General features: G+C 34.0%; 1 protein-coding gene and 1 long non-coding RNA gene across 2 annotated transcripts in view; both read right to left on the bottom strand.

The window, feature by feature from the left end:
* The window catches only part of LOC124411711 (serine/threonine-protein kinase MARK2-like), a 58,108-nt gene extending 44,969 nt beyond the window's left edge, over positions 1-13,139 (bottom strand). The window contains exon 1 of the mRNA XM_046891013.1: positions 12,588-13,139. Within this exon, the coding sequence (XP_046746969.1) occupies positions 12,588-13,109 (522 nt within the window). The 5' untranslated portion in view covers positions 13,110-13,139. The remainder of the gene's footprint in view (positions 1-12,587) is intronic.
* A 212-nt stretch (positions 13,140-13,351) lies between these two features.
* Positions 13,352-15,921, bottom strand: LOC124411714. Its single transcript, XR_006929703.1, has 2 exons — positions 15,312-15,921; positions 13,352-13,535 (listed from the first exon to the last, which is right to left on the bottom strand). It is a non-coding gene; the product is annotated as an uncharacterized LOC124411714 (long non-coding RNA).
* Between the last annotated feature and the right edge of the window lie 4,533 nt (positions 15,922-20,454).

Here is a 20,454-nt window from a genome sequence, read left to right on the forward strand (position 1 = left end):
CCAAAAATTTTTTTTTTTCATCTTTCGGCCGAAATTTCATCCGCACGCGCGCTACGATCCGAGAACAACTGTTTGTCAATGCTACCAACTGTACGATCTAACCTCGAAAATTATCACACTTGTGCACATTGGCAGTTGTGCCCGATTCGTGAGAGTAAAAATTTTTCAATCTATAAACAGTCGGTCTTCGTAACGAACAGGTGTGCTTATTAAATTTTAGCAGACGACGCTCCATGCAGCCGTTACGAATTCACTCTGTATACACGCACACACTGTACTAGAAGTGGTTCAAAAAATAAAAAATAAAAATTCCATAGTGATGCAATAATTGTTTTGAAATGCTGCAGACTGAGCGTAAACAGAGAGATAAAAGAGAAGAAAAAGATGAGGGCAAAAGATCGGATCAGTTTGATTTGCTTACAATTAACAATAAGAGAAAGTCTACGTCGTTACGTGAATCGAAAGAGAGTCAAACCTGCATAAATCTGGGTGAAAGAAAAAAAAAAAAAAAAAAAGAAAGAAAATCTCAATCTTATCGTTTACAACAATGATCAAGACTGCAAAATAACATTGAATTTTGTTTCCGTTTGTAAATAAATAATTATTGTTCAGCGATTAACATCATAATTATTAGAATCGAAAGGTAAAACGTCGGAAATAAAAAAAAAAAGAAAAAAAAAAAAATAGAAAAGAAGATAAATTAGAATTCTACTTTTATCCTTCGAATTCTCTTGCACATTTCCCCCAGATCCCTCGCGTTTTACTATGAGCTTGACAACAAGTTGAAGAGTAAACAACGTGTTATACCGTGTGTCCACAAAGAAAGTGCGCAGCTTACGTCAAATCGTTCAAATTTTATTGGCCAACAGTTACCCCGCCTGATTGAACAGCCGACGAAATACCAATCTCAACTGTCAGAAAATATCCCTAGGAGCCCACGGCTAACGATGGGTTCCTAGGGACATTTTCTGATAGCTAACAGTGAGTGCCTAGGGACTTTTTCTGACAGCTCATGGTGGACTCCTAGGGACATTTTCTGACAAGTAATGGTGGGCTCCTAGGGACATTTTATGACAGCTAAAGGTAGATTCCTAGGGACATTTTCTGACAAGTAATGGTGGGCTCCTAGGGACATTTTATGATAGCTAAGGGTAGATTCCTAGGGACATTTTCTGACAAGTAATGGTGGGCTCCTAGGGACATTTTATGACAGCTAAAGGTAGATTCCTAGGGACATTTTCTGACAAGTAATGGTGGGCTCCTAGGGACATTTTCTGACAATCGCGATTAGTATTGCATCGGCTGCTCAATCAGGCGGTAACGGTCGGTCAAATAAAATTCGAACGACTTGACGCAGGGCGCATGAAATGCGCACTTTCCTGATGGACACACGGTATATACCAAGCTATCAAAACCGCACGTGCGTTAAGAGACATGCCTTACAAATCTCTCCGTAACGAAAACCGTGTATGTATATAAGTATCCAAATATTATACTGATATAAGGTGTGTACCAGCAGATAATACAGGCGCCTGCCAGACTCTGCAGCCCAAGCCCAAAGTCAAGAATCTCTTCTTTTCTCTGCACGTTTATTTCTGCTCATAGATATATGCTTACACATATACACCTACGCACACATATGCCTGTATTTGCGAAACGCTTTCTGCGGAATTACGAACGCGGAAAATATACAAACTTCGATCAGATAAAGACGCGTCGAGATTGCGGTTGTATAGTTTCTTTCACATTTCAAACTTCAGACTCGCGTATAATTCATTTAAACATACAGATATGTATGTACGTACGTGTATAGATCATACGTAAATAAATCCGTACATGTAAAATATATAGCTGTTTAAAGTTTATAATATTAATTTATAAACAGCAAATGGGTATTAACAAGACGAAATTTTAACCACTGAAAGTTTACGAAATGGAAAATAAAGAAAAAAGATAGAAAGAAACACGCAAATATTCTTGTTTCATTGTCAGTACAGTCATTCGTTTTGATTTTTTTTTTAATTTTATGGTCAAATGTATATGCTGATTTCTATGTGAACCCAAGCATCGTCTGATTCTCATAATAACTGATTTTGTACAAAAAATTTTCTCCAATTGTCACAACTTTGAAACAGTATATTTTAAATTTCACAAAAAATTTTCAAAAACCGAACTTTATGTTAAAAATACTTCAAGACCGGGTCCAATTTTTGTCTCTCTCTTTCTCTCTTAATATTCGAACGAACGTGGGATTATTTATTTATTTGTTCTTTCCACAACTATTTTTCCAACAACACGCGATAATAATCATCGAATAATTAACGAAAAATTTTTCAAGTTTCCGATGGAAAATTTACTGCTGCTAATCTACTTTTTCATTGTTATTATTTCTTCCGTTCATACGTTTTGCAAATTCTTTGGAATTCTTCGTTATGAATCTTTACAGTCACTATGGAATTTAAAGTTTTATTAAAGTTTTTATACATATACATATATATATATATATAATATATATGTATAAAACCGTGATACAAAAATAATTATGATCGTCGCGCCGCTGATCGCTATCATCGATCGATCATTATAATTTTACCCAGAGTTCCTCGCGATAAAATAACGTTATTTTCCAATTCTTTTATAATAACTAACTTCCTCTTCGATCGTGTGATTTACCATCACATTTCTGTTGATTTTTAATTATCCAATACTATACTGATTAATTATTCTTCTAATCATATCAACAATCATCATATATACATTTTCATCCACTTAACGTTATTATATATATATATACACACACACACACACACACAACATCGTATAAAGTTTTAAATTTTCATTTTACACATTCAACGATTCTACAGAATAATTCTCATCATTTCTTGAATGTGAGAAATAAATTCAGATCTAATCGCATAATGCAAAAACGACTTTGGTAAAAATGATGCATAGTTGGTTATTGTTCATGTTTTTTTTTTTTCTTTCTTTCTTTCTTTCTCTTTTGCTTTTGTTTTTCAAATATTTTATACACCCATCTACAAACTACACGTTTCGCGCTGCGTGGCCGATGACGTCATAACGATGACGACATAATTTGACGCGCGGATTCTTTTGGTAAATTCCGTTCTGACCTCCAGTATTGTAACGAATGTGTGTGTGCGTGTGTGTGTGTGTTTCGAATGATAAGAGAATGTTTCCAATTCAGCAGTCAAGTTCCGTCCGATATATTATATAGATATCACTCATCGTAACTTGGATTACACTATTTTTACAACAAAAGAAAAAACGGACCTTGGAAAATAAAATACATATACGTTCGATCGATAATAAACTAACTGACTTAATTGCCGCGACGGATTTTATTGTCTATGCTTCTTATCATTTTCTTCAATTTTTTTTTTTTTTTTTTTAAACCTTTTGCCTACTCCTGTGACTATAAAAGATACAATTATTATTCTTCATCGATCGATCAGATGAATAAGATTATTCAGGAACAAAGGTAAACGCGTTGGAAACCTAAATGTGGTTGGATAAGTGTTGAAAAAAGAAAAAGACGAAAAAAAAAAAAAAAAAAATGACGCAAGTATCAGAGAAAAAAAGATTCTTAATATTTCGAAATTTTTCATAATCTAGTCTTTCCTCTATTTTTAGCATCTGTCTTATTTTAATGAAGATAAAACAGAGATGATGATGATAACGATAATAATAACAACAATAACAACAACAACAACAGTTTATCCCATATATTAATGAAAAAGGAAAATTGAAAGAAAGCTAAAAAAAAAAAAAAAAAAAAAGAAAAACCCTCGTTGTTAGTGGGAAAGAAAAGCAACAGAAAAGATGATTGTTATGCATGTATACATATATGTATAGCTTTGTATATACATATATATGAATATAACGTGAGTGCCTAATAGAGTTATAAAGAGCGTTACGATTGTCCCGCGTCCTCTCATTTATATGATCGGTTTGCCCGCCTCATATTATTCGTAGTCGGATTACATCCGCCTATAATAATAATAATCTACACACACACGCACACACACACATATATATATATACAGGGTGAGCCAGTACCCGCGAACCACTAGGCACTGACGGATTCTTTGCAAAAAAATAAGACTGAAATTACTCTTGACAATTTTTTTTTAAAGCAACGGTTTTTGAGTTAGAGCCCTTTGAAGTTCACCAATCACGGCGCGGATGGGACTGAGCGCGTGAGCCAAGCGCGAGGCTAGTGTAGCTGATTGTGAGCCCCGTGCAGCGTAAGCTAGCCTCGCGCTAGGCTCGTGCGCTCGGCTCTATTTGCCAGCCCTCATTGGTGGACTTCAAAGGGGTCTAACTCGAAAACCGTTGCTTTAAAAAAAAAATTGTCAAGAGTAATTTTAGTCTTATTTCTTTACAAAGAATCCGTCACGAGATATTATCTTGAAAGTTCGTAGTCAGTCAACGCCAATTGAGCACTATCCAAAATTTTCATTCACTTTTTAATTTTAAACTGTGAAAGGCCGTAAAATGATTGAATCGACGAACAATGACGATTGTATGTGTGTTTTTTTTTTTTTTTTTCCAATTAAAAAAGGGGATAGCTGGCCAGCCTGCGAGAAATACATGAAAATCTTGCGACGGTATCAAGAAAAAGACAGCAATGCTTCGAGACGAGGTAAAAAAAAAAAAAACAATCGTCACTGTAAATCGAATAAAACACAATCAATTTATTGTACAGATGACGATTAAAAGTTATTTGCGATAAAATTCAAGAATTTATATGTTAACATGTATAAAAAACAACCAATGAAAAATAAAAAAAGAAGAAGAGGAAAAAAAAACCGTGAATCGCAGGGCGATTTATTCTCACTATAGACATAATAATCGTGTATTACATATGTATATCTATATGTATATCTAATACACTATATGAAATTGGAAGCGATGTAAAGATTGTTTGTGATCTCCTTGTCGATTTGTATGCGGTATTTGACTCTTTCGATCGCACGAGGAGGACAATTCAAGTCCCGATACGTATAAGCCAGTCAACCAACCAACCAACCAACCAACCAAATTGTCCGAATGTTGTACATGCGGTCTAATAATAGACTTGAATCAAATGTAAGTTATTTGAGAGGGTGACGATTGAATGAACGTGAATGACGATCTGTTTATACAGTCACTGGAGTATATCGGTTGTTGTCTCTGTAATGTATACATATATACCTAGATGGTTAGAAAGAAGAAAAGAAAGAAAGAAAGAAAGAAAAAGTCCCAGCATCAGGTTTTTTGGTTTGATTGAAAAAAATTATTTTTTTCGTAATGTATTACTAGGTGAAAAAGAAAGTATAAAGTAGAAATTGAATTTTGATACGACAATTTAAGGTGCTTATAAAGACGCGTTGTACACCTCGAAAACGCGGGGATGCAAAACTCCTATACCGCTCGAACGATCAGAGTGAAACTTGGCCAATTAATGCCTTACTTTGGCAAAAGGTGGAGCCGTCTTTTGAATTTTTCAAAATTCGGAAAAAAATTTTACAGATTGGTTACCACCCACAGAAATTGGCCAAATTTTCACAGTTGCACTGAATGGATCGAACTATCCGGTATGATGCCACTCGGCGGTGATGAAACAAACATTTTGAGCCCAGTCCCATGAGATTTGATGGTGAAATGACGAAATGGCAATTGATCTGGTTTTCGATTACGAACAACACCGAAATCTCATTTTGGCGACATTTGTTACCGACCTTTTACGCATGTCGGTAATTTTTTTTTTACCGACATTACACACATGCATTACCGGCGTAACAACAAAAATTAAAATATTCTTGCAGGTATATACGAATAAATTCACAACAACATTACCTAAATACTGCAATAATCGCATAATTTTGTTCGCTTTTCATTTTTTCATTTTTCGTATTCCCCCCTATCAAGAATTTCGGTTTCGAATTAAAGAGAACGAGGTCCGGACATCGATAAATATATTTACACATTTTCGCAATTTTTCATCAACTAATCATTATTTCACCATGCTTACAATGAGATTGTTGCGGCAATCATCTTGCGCAGCTCATTGTCAGTTTAATAAACACTGATTCCCTCATCAATCGACAACGACGACCAAGACTTTTAGAATTGACCTCTTGATACAGAAATAAATTCTCCGATTTATCTATTGCAATGCGTGCCCGGGATCACGATATTATTATTATTGTTCTTATTGTTGCTATCATTATTTATACTTACAATCAATAACGTTCGCATTCTGTGCCGTCAATAATTGTTTTTATGTATAATATATTGTGAAATTCAGATTATAGAACCACGCGTTAAATTTTATACAATTAATACGATTAATTTTTTTTTTCTTTTTTTTTTTTTTTTTTCTTTCCTTTAGTTTACTCACACACACGTATTACACACAACACGCCGATTGTAAGGAACAATGAATTTTATCGACAAACTTGTACTCAATCCGATATAAAATTTGACACACGTGTATGAAAAATAATCGCGTAAGAAAACAAACATAATTCAGGCATAAATCTAACATATTGTTGCATGATTATGATATAAATCAAAGAGTGTCGTTCGATGTTAATTTATTTTTAAACGCAAAGATTGTGTTTGTGTATGTATCCACATACACACACACATATATATATATATGCACACACAAAAACGATGCAACTTGCGTCAAAGCGTCTCGAAAGCGAAAAAGAAAAAGAAACAGATAATTCGATTCCTCTCTTATCACAATGAATAATTACATGTGTATAATATAAAAATCATTTCGCAACGTCATTTGCATCTAAAAATTTTACTCGTCATTTCTCCTCCTCAATATATTATGACTCTATCGGTAAGTTTTTGAAAAAGGGGATAAACAAAAAAAAGAAAAGGCAAAGGCGGCGGCAACAGCAACAACAACAACAACAACAACACACTTTTGACACTGTCGTTCGCTAAATTTTTTAGGACCCCTTTCACACGGGACACAATTTTACAACGATTATAAAATCCGTCGATAAATAATCGTTTTCTTCGTTAAAAATTTATTTTCATCATTATTATTATTTCTCTCTCTCTTTCTCTCTCAAATATCCTGTGTCTAAAATTATACGCCGTTTTGCAACTAAATATTGCATTTTCGACGATTACGACCTCCCGCTGCCATTAGACACACGCGATATAATAAACAACATCGAACAAACGTTTCTCGCATCCTTTTTATCGATTATTATTATCATGTTAACGAAAATATTCATCATACCGTCGCAAAGCATGGATCAGTATTATTATCGTTATTATTATTATTATTATTATTACTACTATTATTGTTAAAACTGCTAAATTTTTATATCCTGAAAGCATCGTGACGCGTATTAAAAGATATTACAACAGCGTTGTTACTCACTCTTCCAGAGTGGTAGAAAATAAAAAAAAAAAAAAAATTTCGGATGTACACCTCATCGTACAGATCAAGCATTCGAGTCATTCTCACATAAATACGTATAAAATTAAGTCACACCCATCGACTGTTTTTTTTTTTCTATTTAATAATACGCGTTATTATACGCTGTATTGTATAATGGTAACGAAAAATAAACTGCACTTTCAAAAAGACGAAGAAGACATGTATTATATACATTAAAAAAAAAAAAAGAAGATACTCTACACTAATAAAATGATTATTTCTATTGCAAAAAGAGAAAAAAAAAGTGATTTTTTTTAAATTATTTATTTACTTTTATTATTATTATTATTAGTATAATAATACACGTGCACGCCAAGTAGACGGTATAATTACGTTAATTTTTATCCCTGTTAACCATGCGTCCGGCAGGCAAGTAAGTGTGTGAATGACAAGGTGTTAAATATACACAACCGTGAAACTAAGCGTAACGCTGAAGCAAATCTTGTTTCACGAAACCTCTGCACGAACAACGTGGGTGCCTTGTAACAAGTTTCCATTTTTGTACCAACAAGTTTCTGGTATATCTCAGCGCAATTTATGCGTACAAAATTTATAGAAGGTATATAGAACGTATAGATATTATGTATAACGAAGAAGAAGAAGAAGAAGAAGAAGAAGAAGAAGAAGAACGGTATGAAGATTATATTAAAACGAGGGTATCCATCCAGTTATTTGTGAAAATGTAATTCCCTGAGAATTTCGCGTTTTCCAGACAAGATTCATTATTTATTCAGTTTCTTCTCATGTAAACAATAAATGAAAAATATTCTATAACTGACTAGAGCAGAGCTTTTTTTTGTGAGAGGAAATTTACAAGAATTCGCAAGGACGTAAAATTTTCAAAAAATCAGAACTTCGTTCATGACCATCGCCTGAAAGTTTGAGAAAGAAAAAAATCAATCAAAAAAATCTTGCAAATGAACAAAGATTCGAAATACATAAGTTTAAAATAATGACATAGAGGAATAAAAAGTAATTCAAATCTCGTTGATTATGAGAGTTGAGAAATAAAGAAAGAAAGAAAGAAGAATCTTTAGTCTAATAAAAAGTCAGTGTGTAATATCCTTTTGTAAAATTATACGAACATTATAGTGTCTTCGTTTGATACGATATTTCGATTTGTTCCAGACTAGTTTGTTGAAATTTGTAATATATTTTTCGTTTCATTCTTTTTTCACCCGATAGTTTAGATTAAAACGAAGTAAAATAAAAGATGAGAAAAAAAAATAAAATAAAAATAAAGAAAATAAAAAAAGTTCAAACAAGTTTAGGAAACAAAATACCAAAATAAACCAAAGATCGGTTCTCTTGTTTTAAACACACTATCGGGTAATTGTAATGGATGAGAATCATTAAGCCAGAGCGAAGGAAGTGGGCTCGGTTTATACAAGCTGAATTACCATTATAACAATTATTATTATCATTATTATTGTTGTTGTTGTTGTTGTGAGTGTTGTTGTCATACAGGAAGAAGAGAGTAGAAATTCGATATCGAATTCCTAAACGAACTCTTCTATTAAAACGCAACGGCATTGCAGCAACATGGGCAGCAGTAAAGAGCGGTTAACCATTGAGGAATGACAGGAAGCACCGCGTGCTTAGAAAACATAAACAACCCAAGACGCGACAGTTATATATTTATGTATACATACGCATGTACGTACAATATATATATATATATATATACATATATACACGCATCTATACACAATAGTAGAAGAATATTACGCAGCCATCTTGTTGTGTGCTATCAAGTACAGATATATGTATACACATTAGGGTGGGCTAAAAAAAAAAAAACTGATTATACTTTTTTCGTTAATTACCGTAAAAATATCGTTCAAGATGACGAAAAAAACCAAAAGATGAATTTTGTCAAAGTTCGAGCTCTTTATATTCATATTAGAAGGTGCCTGTTTGCCATTTTTCATTTCAAACAAGCACCTCTTAACATTGATATTAAGAGCTCAAACTTTTAGAGAGTATTTTTTTTTTTTTTCCATCATCTTGAACGATATTTTGACGGTGACTCGAACGTAAAAAAAATAGCAATTTTTTTTTCTTTTCTTTTTCTCTGCCCAGTCCAACATACCTACATTATTATTATTATTATTGTTGTTGTTGTTGTTATTATTTTATTCAACATCATCGTCGTGACAGTCGCATAGAAAATCGATCCACGTATATGCATACATAATAAATAAATATATATATTTTTTTTATATAGTCACTTTTCATGGCCGTAATCGGCTATTCATTTCATGTTTTCAAATCTGTTTAAATAAATATTAAAAATAACTGCACGACTTGCTGAACGACTGTATAGTGTTGGTTAAAGAGTTTAAAAATTCGGTCGAATGGTTGCAGCAGGGAATATCCGTAGGAGGCTGATAGGATATTCAATAACGCGAATGGATAATTTGTTGTTCTCATCATCAGCTGCGGCTCGAGTCGTATATAAATATATATATATATATATATATAATATATATATATATATATATATGTATATATACGTATGTAGTCGTAGTTGCACACAAGGTGACATAATAGTTAGAGTATGCATAAAACGAGAAGGAGAGGGAAAAGTTAACCTCGATGTTATTATTATTATCATTATTATTATTATATATCAAACGCCTTTCAAATATCTTACGCCAACCGACGCGGGGAATTGTTTTTTTTTTTCCCCCTATTTCACGCAAGCAGGTTTGCAAATTTGCAAATTAATTTTCACACCAAAAAGGTGGGGAAAAATTTTTACGAAAAAGATATTAATTGATTTTTTTTTTTTTTTTTTTTCCCCCAAGTCTGAAAAATTTTGAAAACAATGAGAAGAAAAAAAATCTCCCCACTCCGGTTCTAAGTTACAAAAATTTTTGAAATCTGACACATGATTTTTCAGATTTTTAAATCCTTTCGATCACAATAAGACGGTTTTGAAAAATTGTAGAAAATACGAACCGTGTGTGAAAAAAAAAAAAAAAAAACAAATAAAACTAGTGTTTTTCAAATCGAGAATAATGGCGTAAAAAATTGCGGGTCAAATCAAAGATGTCAAGGAACGTAAGTAGGTCGAAATTAGCTGAATTGCCCTATATGTATAGGTATATTGCAGTGATACTTCAAGTCTAGAAACGACATATCAAGTGTCTCGCTGAAGATGATGATGAGTGCTGAAATGACCGTCAATTCATCAGTAATTTTTCTTCGTTTACTTTGTTCACGATTTCTGCAATAAAACTTTAACACAGAATCAAGTATCGTCCCACTTTCGTTGAGCTGAAAGGATATACGTTGTCATTCAACATAAACCATAGAGTTTGTTTATATTGCAAAATATGAACGCAGGTTACACTCGTGAAACAAACAAAAAAAAAAAGTGATGAAACGATGGAATTCAGTCGAATTTCGCAAGTAACTTAAGAACATCAGAACTGATCTTTACCGCACTGCACAGATATATGGATATAGAAACAACAAACAGCCTGTAGAATCGCTGATAAATATAGTTTCACGTCTTCGGATCATTGACCAAAGTGGTTTAAGTCAGAGAATATCATGATTTGCTGAATTGTTAACTTAGGTTGGTTAGCAGGTGAGTTTACTGTCTGACGAGTTTATCCGTAACGTAAGAGATATTAAAAAAAAACATAGACGAAAAACAAGTTAGATAAGAGACATCGGCGAGTTTTATATATATATATATATATATATATATATATATATATATATATATATATATATAGTATATACAACACATTTATATAGACTGATGCCATCGATATGAAGAATGATATGACAAAACAGATGCCTCATCTAATTCATTCAACTTTGAGAATAATTTTGATGAAGTTGAGTTTGTTGATCGGTCTTGTTTTTTTTTTGTTTTTTTTTTCAAAAATCTATCCTCGTCATAATATCAACTGTTCAGTATCATCGTTATCATCAGTGATGATGATTATCCGTCGACATCGATTAATTATTAATCACTATCATTAATTCGTGTATCTTGTCAAGCGTTGATGTTGTTGTTGTTATTTTTGTTGTTAGTGTACGATTATGAACTAATCTTTACCAAGTTTTCCGACGACAATAACGTATCGTTTGTTAAACAGACCCCAACCCAACAACGTCAGTAAATCGTCGAAGATTTTGTTAATTGAACAAACGTTTTGGTCAATGATCGATGACTGGTTCTGTTTAATTTTAAAATTGAGATTTTTACATTGAAAAATTTAATTTCTAACTCAACGTTAATCACCCTAAGCTCTACCATCAACTCATCATTATATCAACATCATTTTTTACAATCTTGGATACAAACAAGTGCGACGTAACAGTTTTTGAACTGACTGAAAAAATCTGAGTTTCTTTTCGCCTGTATCAACGGTTTGCTAAATTTCAGGTGATCCTAAAATTGCAAAGTAACAACCTTTTTCCTAGGATGCATCATTATTAGAATAACGTTGCAAACTTCAGCCTCATGTATATTATTTTCCAAAGTGGTTAAAAATCCGTTTTTTTTTTTTGTTTTTTTTTTTTTCAGATTAAATTCGTTTAAAATTAAGTTTCATTCGCATTATTGTTCAGCGTCATTGAACATGGAGTTAATAATAAGATAACCAATTTGTTTATTATGTCAACTATTAATCAATATTTTAGTGTATAAATCAAACCACACTATAAACAATTATTATTCGTCAGACAGATATTCACGATATTACTATACGAACGATTTCACGCCAATGTTTATCACTTTAACATTTCTTTACCACAAGATCATATTTTACGGTAAATGGTTTATTTCGACGTTTTCTCGTATACTTATTACAACAACCACATATACCGTAAAAACGTACGCTTTTCACCTTTCTTAAAACAACCTCCCCCCCCCCTCCCCCCTCCCCCCAAAAAAAACGCAATATCAAAAAAGAAAAACGATGAATAATTTTTTATATTTTTATTTTTTTGGACCGATCTCTTCTCTCCTGAGAACTAGTCGGTTTAATTGGATGAATAAAAAATGGAGAAAAATTAAAAACTGTATAAAATAGTTTTACCGTATAGACGGAGAAAAGAACATGAAATTTATTCAAAACGATTTTCTCACCTGAACACGAAGCCTGGTTTTTGCGTAACGTCTGCTGACCGCAGTTCCGGTTCCCCTTGAACTCTGATATTGAGATGGTGGCGGAGGTGTCGTCGTTGTCGTCGTCGTATGATTGTTTGTAGAATTACGTTGTTCATGGTGATGCTGTTGACGATGATGTCCGCGTAGAACTACACCGTCGACAGCAGCAGTGTTGTTGTTGATGGTAGTGTTATTGTTGATGTTGATGTTGTTATTCGCATTGGCATTGGCATTAGTTGTTGCGGTTGTGTTTACCGGAAGATTGATATTAGACGGTGGATCGCGATGACTTTTGGTACGTCTCAAAAGACGTCTAACGGTATTTTTCACCGTCGCAGCAATGTGGGTACCGCCTCCACCTCCACCTCCACCTCCACCTCCTCCTCCACCTCCTACACCACCTCCTCCGCCATTTTCATTTCCCATTTTGCTATTGTATTCAGAATTTTTCACCGAACGCTGGATAACTGGGGTCACCAATTTGTGACCCCCTGTTTCCATCACGTATAAAGAAGCCACCGTGTATGTTTGTTGGTTTTTTCGTTAATTTGTCCTTCTGATCGGGTTGAATCGCGTACGTCGATGTGTATATATATATATATATATATATTCTGTTTGGTTATAATATTTTATTATTCGATTAATATTATTCGAAGAAATACCAACAAACTATGCAGAAACGTAGATTGACATGAGAATATTTGTTAGATCGACTTGCTCGGTTTTTCCGTTATACTTTTTGGCCTTGTTTTGTTTTATTTTAACTCGTTTTACAACGCGGGTGTGAACGAATGTTTCTTATCTTCTTGTTTTGCCTTATTTTTTTTTCTATCATCACTTGTAATTCTGTATTAAATTTTTCCTCCTTCTTTCTTTATTTACACAGTTCTCGTTGTACAACTTCTTAGTAATCGTCGTCGTCGTCTCCTTTACATTTACATCATCATCTACATCATCACCGTCATCATCATCATCATCATCATCATCATCATCATCATCGTATAACGTTACAAAACGTGCATGGAATCAAGCACCGTTATTATATCGATGACAACGACGATACCGATGATAATGCGACTTTACTATGGTTTGTTTTAAACGACGGTGTGAAATTTTATTTATAGAATACACGTGTCAAGCCTCATGTGTGTACGTGTTGTAAAAATAAATCGCGAGAAAAAGAGAAAGAGAAAGAGAAAGAGAGAGAGAGAGAGAGAGATTCATCTGCTGTTGTATTCGCGTTGTACCGCTGGGAATTAATCGTTTGCGAAAAATTGATACAACTTTTCAAGGCTCTTGGATTCTGCGTGAGAACGAGCCAGCCAATCCAAGAGAGAAAGAGAGAGGGAGAGAGAGAGAGAGGTAGAGAGAGAGATGAAGCGCGGAGACGGAGATAAACAAATGTAAACAAGAAAACAGTGGAAAACTTTTGTCTACATATACATAATATGATACACATGTAATATATATATATATACAAACTTCAATTTTCTCCTTGAAATTTTTATAGACAATGCGCGTGTGTGTGTATGTGTGTTCGTGTATTTTCAAGTTCACATTCTACAATCAAAATATCAAAAAGATGTATAAAAAGGAGAAGTAAATACATTGAAAAAAAAAAAGAGAAAGATACGTTGAAGTTATATTAATTAATTGACGAATTGATTAAGAAATTGAACCGAATATTACGTCATAGCCGCAGAACAAAAAAAAAAATCAAACACTGTACAACAAAATTAATTTCTCCACACGCAATTTATGAAAAATAAATCCGAGATAGAGACATACAAGAAGATGATTGACTGCGAAAAAAAAAAAAAAAACATTCAATACCCACGCGAGTATCTACATATGTATAATAACTTGAAGCATAAATAATTTATAAAACGATGTGTGCCGAGCGAGCGTAATCAGGGATTACTTTTATCGTCGTGAAATACGCAACACGCGAATCGTAACATCTCGGTAATACGAAAAAACATAAAGCAACGAAAATCTAGCGTCTCTATATCTACGTGTATCAATTTATCGTCTTCGTTTGTTTAGCCCGAGAGATTGAAATTCTCTCGCAAGTTTCCCTTCTATATATCACGAATGAAACATGGCTGACTTCTTTGGATTTCCCATCCAAATGTCAATCCTAAACTTTTCAGCCCTACAGCTCTACGTTTCGCGTTTGTTTCCGTTCCTCGTCTGTTTTGTCTAGGAATTTTCTCGCTCACTTGTTTCACCTCGGAATAATAATAATCGTCGTCGTCGTCGTCGTTGTCTGACTGACTTGACTGATCGTCGTGAGTAACAACTACGCATGCATAATCCTCGCCGGAACAACAACACGAATAATAAGTGTAATAACGACGAGGTGTGTACACAGAACGAATTCGAGGAGAATAAGACGAGCTACCAATACACATAATAACGCCCTAACGCAGTTAGCGTAACTGAATTAGTAGCGACGATCCTATGCCGGACTGCGTGGCCCAGATACGCTAGACTGCAGCCTGTACCCAACTTCACACCATAGATCAAACTAGCTGCCGTAGGCGCGCTAGAATCCGATCTAAACAACCCCCAGCGGTGCGGAAAAAATGGATAAAGAACAGTCTCCGTCTCCCTCTCTCTCTCTCTCTCTCTCTGTGTGTGTGTCTCACTTCAATTTGTGTTAAAAAATTATTACTTTACGCGTCACTAACGCACACCAACCTTCGTATGTTTTATATACTCTATGCTCGTAGGTATAGCGAGCCACACGCACTGCGCGCAGGTTTTTATTTATAAGTATATCACAGGGAAGAAACGAAAAAAACTTTTTATAACAAGAGGGCGAAACTTCGCGCGTAAACCTCTGCGTCGAGCTTCCGTCGGACGGTGTTGCTGCTTATCGCACGATGGCTTCTCGCGGACTGAGTGTATACGACTCGAGTGAAGTTAGCGACTGACTCACTCACTCACTCACTCACTCACTCACTCAATGACTGACTGACTGACTGACTGACTAACTAACTAACTGACTCGATGCCGCAGAGTTCTCGCCGACCGGAGAGAGCGCAGCGTCGTACTTCGCGACCGTCTGAGCACCGACTTGCCTCGACTACTGAGGAATGAGGATCGAGGAACCTACTCAGCCTGTCCCATGCTGCCATGCCGCTGCTCACGCCAGCTGGAAACGGCGGTGTGTCGGTGAATTTTGATGTGAATGTGTTGGTTCGACCGTCGGCCGCCATACGCGAGGAGACACTCGTTCGCCTTCCTTCTCGCAATCCGCGTCACTCTCGCCGTTTATCGTAGCAGTCAAGCGAGGAGATCGAATGAAAGAATCTCGAGGATCTTGGACCGCCAAAAAGTGATATTTTTTATTGTTAGGGTGTTTCGAGCGCGGAGCGTCACGTGACCGAATTAATGGCTGCACTGATTTCCCCAGTTTTCAACCAATGGCAAAGGTGAAATCCTAGGGAAAATGCATTCGGTGCAGCCAATTGAAGACGCTGTAAGACGCATGCTTTTGATTGACTTTGAATCGATTTAAAAAATTTTATTTAATTTAAAGTGCGACAATTGGTCGGTCAAGGGCTGATCAAATATCGTACAGATTTTTCATTCATTTACTTCAGTCACCGCGAGACACGACGCTTTGAGGTTATATTTTACGAATTATTCGTACGTGAATTAATATGATAATTTATCGTTCTTAACTGACCGGAGCGCTCTTTCTAACACAATAAAGATCACATTACAGAAAAGTTTGAAACTATACGATATGTTCTGCGAAAGAATTAAATGGATTTTCAATCGCTCACGTGAAACCATGCTCGAAGCACCTTAAATTAGTATAACATTCCTGGGCTGTGAAGATATATTTAAATATACTAGAATCGTAAAAAAAGCTTTATAGATAATATCGATGCTTCGAAGTTTTCAAGTCGTTTTAAAATGATTAATAGAGCTGATAGTTTATTCATAAATACTATTTTGTTTTCATTCATTTCGGTGTCGTTAAATATTTAACTTTAACAACGCCGCACCGATATTGATTATGATCAGCAAATGGTAATATTTAACGAACTACTAGAAAAAAAAATCTGTTTTAGCGAATTTATGGAAAAATAGTGTTTTGTTTTCTTTTTTTGAATAAAATGAGCCATCAAATTTAACATTAAAGCTATTTGCAGTGAAGCATCAATTTCTAAGCTTTTGTTTATAATTCTAGTATTTTTTTAACAAATCTTTCCAGCTAAAGAATATAATAACTTTGTCAAAGTGCTTGTACTCACAATGAATGTAAGACTGTTTCGAAATAAAATTGATAACCAGAAACGATTTTTTTTCAATCAACCTTCTCAAAATCGCCTGACAATAATTAACAACAACTTTCAATCTGCAATTCGCAGCTGAAATAACCGATAAAACACACTGAATTTTTGATCGAAGAAGGAAAAGACGAAGTTCATAGAAGTATGTTGACGCACGTGTTCCACGAACTCCGGATTTAACATCCATATTTCGGCTTATTTCATGTAATACAATATCGTTCGAGATATCGACCGGAAATCCTTACAGCTGAACATTTTTATACATAAAATTTTATAAACGATTTATTCAATATCGATTTTCCGCTTCCACGTTCATAATTTAAAATTTTATTTATACACAGACTCGCAGAAAGTAAAATAATCACAAAGAAACTCGTTTTTCTCATCGTCGAAAATATATCGAATTTAACATTAATCAGCTTCGCCATTAAATCTGGAATCTAAAATTTCTCGTCAAATATAATCTACAAAATTTCCAGTTTTTCCTGCGATTCAAAGTTCGATCGATTACCTGTAAAAAATAATCCAGAATTTCGAATATTCTTTTCTTGCAATACCTCGTTAATAAACGAACAACAACGACAACAAAAAAAAAAAAAAAGATTTTCCTTGGTGAGAATCTTTTCGACCCGCATATATTCCATCCATTTCAATAATACACAAACTGTACGTTTTTTCCAGAATTTTATCTGTTTCCGCCCACTAAACCGACGAACGATGTTTGTTTAAGCGTACATCGTTTGTCTATGAATTACTCACAGCGCAAGCGCACTTCGAGTGCAAATAAATGTTCCCATATACACATTGCAAGCGTATAACCAAGTTTAATTGCAAATAAACTCAAGGAAGCACATCCGAGGAAGAATATTTTAAAAATCGTTTTTTTTTACATTCGCGTTTCTCAAAGTTTTACGTACGAAGAGAATATTTTGTGTAAATTGCATAATGAAATTCGAAGATTATCTCAAAACTACGTTTCCAAATCCGTGCATAGAATATCTCGAAAACGACGCGACCAATTTTTATCAAATTTGGACACAATATTTTTCTACATTTTGTCTCATTCGCTGCGTAAGAGTTTTTTTTTAGTTTAATTTTTTTTTTTTTTTTTTTTTCATGGTCCAAATAAATGTGTCAAATTTAGACCCGAAAACAAACGTTAAAGTCGAAACGTATGCAGTTTCGTTGAAAAAAAAAAAAGATGAAACAATAAAAATTCAAGATCCCGTTGGAATTTTTTTTATTTTGAATCAACCGACTGTCAGTAATGAGAAAAAAAAACAAAACTCGAAAGACAACAGCAACAGCTGCGTGTATCGTGTGATTGACTAAGAATTTTTGTGGAACTTTGATCATAACAGCAGACCGAGTTTTGTCTAGGGATCAAAGATCGCGCCGCGCCGAGGATCGGCATTGCATCAGGCGTTGCAGAGCCATGATCGTAATAATTTATCTCAACACGAAGGTTATGTGTTGTAAAGGACATACACGAAGCGTATGGATAAGGAGAAAGAAATATAACCGCTATGTCAAATGAAGACAAAACTTGGAAGTAATTTTCCATTGAAATTAAACTTTGTTCATGCATGCGCCCCGAATGCCTTAGGAAAATTATCCCTGTAACGACGACTCACAATCAGCAGCAGCAGAAGCAGCAGAAGCAGCAGCAGCTTTGACATTCATTTCTTACTAAATTATACGAGTGTGCAACAGTTTATCTCTTTGTCGGGGGTTCGATTAGTTAAGTGGAAATTTTTATTTTCATTTTTATTTCCTTTCCTTCCTTCCTTCCTATTAGCGTTTATTGTTGTTTTCTTTTCTTTTTTTTCTTCTTCTTCTTTGTTTGGTTTTGTTTTTTTGTTTTTCTTTTTGTGCCAGACCGTTATATTCATTCGATTCAAGTCACGTTCTATTATAATTGCTTTCCGGAAAAATAATTGCACGTTTATATTTTTTTTCTTGTATGTATATATATATATATTATATATATATATGTGTGTGTGTGTGTATAGCTGTTAACGACACAGACTTTTGTTAGTCTCGCTTTACCGATGTTGACGGATTTCACTGCACTTGCTCGGTAATTAACTCATTGCAATATTTACGGTAATTGAGGAGTTTGGTTTTGTTCTTGGCAGAGAGAGAGAGAGAGAGAGAGAGAGAGAGAGAGAGAGAGAGAGAGAAAATGTCGTTCATTTTAATTATACTTTTAAATATAGACGGTGAATATTTATTTAATTATTATCCTCCCACTGAACTACGAAGATCTTTACGAAAATGTAAAAAAAAAAAAAAAAAAAAAAAAATATCTTTTTTCTTAAACACATTATTCATAAAAATTCCTTTCTATTTTTTTCTTTCTTGTTTTTCAACTTTCATCCAACTTACGTTTTACATATATCTCGTCATCTTATTGTTGGGGTCTCCTCGTTCTTTTTCTCTCTCACTTTCTTTCTTTTTATCACGCAACGTTCAATATTAACCTGCACAATTCATGTCAGATTCAGAGATTGGAACAAAAAAGAAGAAGAAAAAAAACAATCCTCAAGGATATATAAACCACGAAACGTGATTCTTAACGAATAGACGCAACGTTTGCCCTAATTCTGTACCTAAACTTGATAAAAATCAAAATTTCTATTTATACACATGCGTAAGAAAAAAAAAAAAAAATCGCAGTTATTATTATGATTACTATTATTATTGTTGTTATTATTATTACAAGTAGAACAGAAAGAAAGAAAGGAAAGAAAAAGAAAAAAAAAAAGATCGAAAGAGATCGGAGATTAAAATCGTAACATTGATAAACCAAAAAACGCGAATTACGTGCAATTTCGTACGCGCGTATTATTATGTTTAAAAATACTTGCAAGGTGATTACTTTTTGCATCCATCTTTGATGTGTGTGGATGAAAAAAAAAAAAAAAAAATTGTTCAGGAAATTTAATCGACCTTTTTGCACATTAGCTTCAAATATGGACAGCCATTTACCAACGACCCTGGATATATATTCGACACGTTAGCCAATGCTGCACAAATCGACTCAAACGGTGTGTATAAAAATTTTATTCACTAATTCAAGGCGAAAGAGGAAAAAAAATTTTTTTTTAAATCAAAAAAAAAAAAAATGGATGAAACAAAATTAATCAAGATTTTCATTCAAATATGCTTAAATGCTTACTTCGATTTATATTAAAAATAATTTCAACTCGTTTCGTGCAGACAATTAGTTGCAACGTAATTTGAAACAAAATGAAATTTGATAAGATAAAGTTTTGGAAAAAAATTTGTTGAAAAAAATCTAATCAGCGACCCCGAAAACCTGTGCATAAAATTTTTTCACCATATTATATTCGAAGAAATTTGAAATTTTTCGCCGGTCATGTTGGATCCTCGATCTTGAATTTTAGAAATCTGATTTCAGATTCACATAACCATCGACCCCAGAAAAAAACTACACAATACTACTTTGTTACAAAAGTTGTCTCAGCACAGTAACGTGTGATTCAAAGGGTTTAAAGAAAAATGATTTGTAC

Source organism: Diprion similis, chromosome 10 (assembly GCF_021155765.1).
Source record: "Diprion similis isolate iyDipSimi1 chromosome 10, iyDipSimi1.1, whole genome shotgun sequence".
Taxonomy (NCBI): Eukaryota; Metazoa; Arthropoda; class Insecta; order Hymenoptera; family Diprionidae; genus Diprion; species Diprion similis.